Source organism: Poeciliopsis prolifica, unplaced genomic scaffold (genome assembly GCF_027474105.1).
Source record: "Poeciliopsis prolifica strain line A6 unplaced genomic scaffold, Auburn_PproV2 SCAFFOLD138, whole genome shotgun sequence".
Taxonomy (NCBI): domain Eukaryota; kingdom Metazoa; phylum Chordata; class Actinopteri; order Cyprinodontiformes; family Poeciliidae; genus Poeciliopsis; species Poeciliopsis prolifica.
The window spans coordinates 427,154-432,500 of NW_026562513.1; the positions used below are offsets into that span (position 1 = coordinate 427,154).

At 40.3% G+C, this 5,347-nt stretch overlaps 1 protein-coding gene across 1 annotated transcript in view; it reads left to right on the top strand.

Moving 5' to 3' along the window:
- The first annotated feature begins 2,232 nt into the window (after window positions 1-2,232).
- The window catches only part of LOC129355554 (ribosomal protein S6 kinase beta-2-like), an 11,472-nt gene continuing 8,357 nt past the window's right edge, over window positions 2,233-5,347 (top strand). Inside the window, 5 exon segments of the mRNA XM_055025152.1 lie at window positions 2,233-2,417; window positions 3,865-3,919; window positions 3,994-4,031; window positions 4,106-4,220; window positions 5,192-5,260. Of these exon segments, the coding sequence (XP_054881127.1) occupies window positions 3,866-3,919; window positions 3,994-4,031; window positions 4,106-4,220; window positions 5,192-5,260 (276 nt within the window). The 5' untranslated portion in view covers window positions 2,233-2,417; window position 3,865.

Consider the following 5,347-nt stretch of genomic DNA (forward strand, 5'->3'; position numbering starts at 1 on the left):
GGACTGTCACAAACAAATTGAATTCTTCTGGATCAGGACTAAAAGTTCTGGCCCTACATTCAACCGGCCGTCCCTCCCGGAGGCTGGCGTGGAGGACCACGGTAGGAATGAGGTCTGGGTTTTGCTTCAGCCACGTTGTCATGTCGTACAGGTAGGAGATGTTGCACCCAGAGTGACGTTTGAACCAAAGAGGACCTGCTGGACCTCAGCAGCTGGAACAAACAGCATCCAAAAGCTGGACATGGTGATGAAACCTGGAGGGGATCAAATGGACCAAAGCAGAACAAATTTAGACAAAAGTTTCTGACAGTACCCGACTACATGTGAAGAACAGAGGCTGGTTCTTATCTGATATGCCTCAATTTTCTGTCACTTTGCTGCTGTTACACCTGAATTTTCTCACTGTGAGAAAATAATAATAATAATTCTATTCAGTCAACATAAAGCTGCTAATTATATTGAACCCTAATTAACAGAGTGCAAATTGCTTGGACGTAATATTTGATTATTAAGATCAGTAGCAAGCAATTCTATTTTAAGCAATGGTATTATTATTATTATTATTATTATTGTTATTATTATTGTTATTATTATTATTGTTATTATTGTTATTGAGCTCTGCATCAAGACATGAGATTGTTTCACCAAATGTAAAATAAGTGGAAGGTTTTTGAGTTCTCTGATCTGCTCAGTCTTTAAACCATGATTCCCTGAAGGCACCAAGTAGTTAGAATATCAATGAGTAAAATGTTTAGTTAGCCACCAAACTTTGGATTGAATCTTCTTTTTATCCATTTAATTAAAAAACTAAAGCTGTTGTTCTTGTCCCTCAAGATCTTGGTTCTGTTTTCTCAGCTTCAGTTTGTAACTATTTATTTAGTTTTAGATTTAAATACCTTTTTAGAAATTCTTTTACATCTTCTTCATGGTTATGATGGTAAAATGCATATTTTTATGCCAACTGCTGCCATAATTCATTGTTCTGATCCCACATCTTCATCAAAGATTGTAATAAAAGCCTCAGATTTAGCTGAGGAGATTTACTGATTCCACCGACTAAACTTGAATCTATCCAAAAGTAAAAGATTTTTGCATTACTTACAAATGAGAATCATCATAATCCGGTCTGCCTTCATCTGGTTTATCACTGTGTTGGTGAGAGCAGCTTCAGTTTCTGCAGACCACACTGACTTCCTTTAGACAACCCACTCTTTCCACTGAAAGCCCACTCCTCCATTCTGTTTGACTCCCCGCTCCTAAAGCCTCCTTCGGCTTCATTTGAGATCAAATCAAGATCCATTCAAAGTTCATGTCTGAATTATGCTGTAAGTTTTTCCTTTGGGGTTTAATTTCCACATAAATAAACTTTTTTAGGGGAAGAGTGAACTGAGTTTTGTCGTGCTTCCGTGCTGAAAGTGTGAAATGGCTAAAGAGGAAATGAAAGCCACAAAACTAGCAGGTATTTTGAAAGTTAAGTTATGGAAAACAAATAACAGAGAAATAATGAACTAAATAAACAAGATCTTTAAACCAAAACTGTTGCTTTGTCTGTGTTGCCAATTGAAGATGGGTGGGATGCGGATGATTCAGATGCATTTGAATCAAAAATTTAAATAACATTACTCTGACAGATGTGTTTCATTTTCTTTTGTTGCCAGTGGTGATCTTCAAATTTGTATGGTCAATAAAATGTTATCTAAGGGTAATATATTTTATCAATCCATGTAGGAACAATGTCGACTGAGCTGGACAAATATATTTAGTCACAAGCTGCCCAGTCATTCCTGCTCTATGCAAACTGTTAGTGAATAAAAATAATCCTTTGCATGTTCCTAAACTTAACAGAATAAAAATATCTTCATAAAATATGTTGGTCTGACAGGTTATGACTTATTACGAACTCTTTCTAATTCTCCTTTCTCTAGCAGACATGTAATGATCCCCAGAGGCGTTGCTGTTTTGATCTTTTTTATTTATAAGAAAATATACTTTGTTTTGAATGAGATTTATATCTCATTGAGAGTAGAAACAGGTTTTCTTGTTATAATGAGATATCGCTCCTGACTTTATTGTCCAGCTCCGGTATTTAAAGACTTCCATACTTACAAAAGTTGTTAAAACACATAAGTTACGTATTTAAATAGACCATATGTAAATTGCGATTACGTCATGACGCGACTACCTGCCACTTTTAGAACAACCAATCGCTGCCCTCCTTACTGGGGAGTCCGCCGCAGCGCGTAGCGGCTTCACGGTGCCCTGCTGACGGGCGTCCAACCAGCTGACTGCGCTGCTATCTGCTAAACAGCGATGAAAGCCCTGCTGGTTCTGACAGTTTGAGAACTGTTCCGAATTTAAAGCGACGGACTGAGGGACCGGAAGAGCGCGGAAGGCACCGGAAGACGGATCGGTCTCAGGTGAGCTTTAGCATTAGCTTGTTTGTAGCTGTCAGTGCTAGCAGTTAGCTCACTTAGCTCGTTCCTGCCACTGACTGGAAGAGCAGGTTTTTATTTCCAGTCGTCGCGCAGTAACAGTTAATATTCTTCTCAGTCATACTTTCTATAGAAAACCCAGGAGTGTCCGGTTTTCTGCGAGTCCAGTCTGAACAAAACCTTCGGTCATGAACACGTTGTTCTGAATTTCCTGGTTTCGGTCCAACCAGCAATTTTTTTCACTTAGTTGAAATTTAAATATATTATTTTCTAAGAAAAACACATGAAATCCAGGTGTTTAAAAGTTTTTTTGTGTTTGTTTTTATTTCCTTCCATCTTGTAACTTTAAAATAAAGCTTCAATTCACTATTGATCAAAATCTGAGTAAAATGAGTTAATCAAAGATTGAACTTAGAATTAGGGACTTGTGCTTGAGGGTTAATCTTGGAAACCTTTTTTATTTTTAGTTGGATTTAAAGTTCCCACCTCGAGAAAACTTGAAGCACATTGTGGCTTTTTGGGTCTTTATTTTATTTTGTAATTTAGTTTAATTTAAACTAAACAAAAAAATTAATTTAATTTAATTTAAACTAAAAAAAAACTGAAACCCTTAAAATTGAAGATAAAGACTGACTTTGAATTTGCAGTTTTATTCAGGCTGTGAAACCAGGTGAGCAGCAGGTGGGCGTGGCCTGTCAGTAGCAGGATTACAGGTTGTTGTTTAGTGTTTCCACCTTTGTCAGGTTCCTCCCTCTACTTTTCTCCTCCAGTTCTGCTTGAATGACTCGCTCCATGACCTGCAGCAGCTGCATGTTACTGCGGGCTGCAGTTTTTGTTTGTTTGTTGTGACTCTGCTGCTGTTTCTTTTCTTTCTTTTTTTAAACATTGTACACCATGACCTCCACTTGAACCTCAGCTACTTTTGTGTCAAAAGGAATATTGTTTAGTCCTATTCATCAGCAGTCTGTGTGGTGCTACTGTGACTTTCCCTTGATGTGGTTCAGTGGTGTCCATGTTACAGAAACATGATTCTTTATCTTTGATAAACTTGATTTTATTTGTTTTTCATGTTTCTTTCATCCTGGTAATCAGAGATGTGACTTTGTCTTTGGCTGTCAAACATCACTGCTGTAGTTTGACTACAAAAATCACCCAACTCCTATTTGACCGACCTCAACCAGGTCCTTACTGTGGAAACAAACCTTGATCCAATGCAGTGTAACATTAACTGTAGGGGGTTTTGCTACTATCCTTGTTTAAACTATCTTTTCCATCCATCAGGTTGGACAAGGATCATATCCCCTACTCCAACCTTCTGTTTATCTATCTGTTTATCTGGCCAGATGACGATTTAAAGAGGAGTTCTGAAATAGTTTTAACAAACCAAAGTTCAAATAAACTGATTTACAGTATCTGATATGTTGTTTGTTAGGATGGCTGGAGTGTTTGACATCGACCTGGAGACGGAGGTCAGCAGCGACACAGAGGTGAGCAATGATTGGATCACGCATCACCACGATGTAACAAAGATGAGAAGTGACCTCTAACCTTTCATCTCCAGGAGGACGCGTGTGAGGTGACAGCTGTTGAACCTGACAGGTGAGTTCAGACGAAGCCCAGACAGATGTAGATGCTGCAGTGAGCTGAATTCTCCTGCTGTGATGTCATGGCAGCGGTCAGACGGAGGAGGTGGAGCTGACCAGTGAAAACGTCAACAGAGACAGCGAGAGAGTTGGACCGGACTGCTTCGAGCTCCTCACTGTTCTGGGCAAAGGAGCCTACGGCAAGGTGAGCCGATCTCTGCTCATGGGGTCTGGTTTCACAATATGTCTGTCATAAAGTCATCAGTTCAACCGCCTTAACAAAATACTGAAGCAGAGAGAACAGTTTTGGCATTTTGGTAGCTCAACATCAGTGAAGACTCATAGAACCATGCTGCTTCAGGATGCACAGCACCGGCCCGGTTCAGTCCGGTTCATTCCATCTGCAGTCTGTTTGTCTGGAAGGTCGGGTTCGTTGGGGGAGGTGTGAATGCGTAATCAAACTGATGCTGACCAAACGAGCCTCGGTCTGGATTCGGTTGAAGTGAAGTCAGCTGCGAGTCAAATGCACGTGAACGCAAAGCGGACCGGAGACCGCTCCAAAAGCAGGAAGTGGACTGCAGTGCAGGGCATTCTGGGTAAAAACAATCAAAACAAACACAAGTTTAGCGCTACCAGGAAAAATGACTTGTGGTCAAAAACAAAAAAATAAATCCTACCACCTCTGAAATGTAACGTCTCCGTTTTGTTTCTATTTTGTGAAGAAGGAAGTTGTTCTTGGTGCAGTGCCCCCACAGGGAGGGGGAACTGTTGTTTTAATTAGTTTGGTTGGTTTGACTCAGAGCAGTGAGAAAGAGAACCACATCAACTGGAGATGGAACAGATGTTGCAGTTTTAGTCCCAATAGAATCAAATCTGTCAGGAGGTTAAACGGCCTCAGACGTATGAGACCAGGAGAGACTGCGAGGACTGCCAGGCATGGCGGTGAAGAGCTGGTGCTGCGGGCACCTTGCAGGCAATGCATTCAAATATGAGCAATACAGTGACTCTAAAAGGTCAACAAAAGGATTAAAGCACGTCGGATTCGTTTCAGTATCCGATCTGATGTATGCAGTCTGAAACTGGATGGATTGGCAGACTGGTATGAATATTTAGGCCTGAATCAGGAGTTTTGTGCTGAACTATTTTAACATTCTTCAACTTCCGTCTTCCTTTCAGGTTTTCCAAGTGAGGAAGGTTCAAGGTCCCCAAACAGGAAAGATATTCGCCATGAAGGTCCTGAAGAAGGTAAGTTGGTGCTGGACCTGGACTGTCTCCATTTTTTTATCTCTGGTTCAAATTTGGACAGAATTGTGTCAATAACGGAAAGTTTGT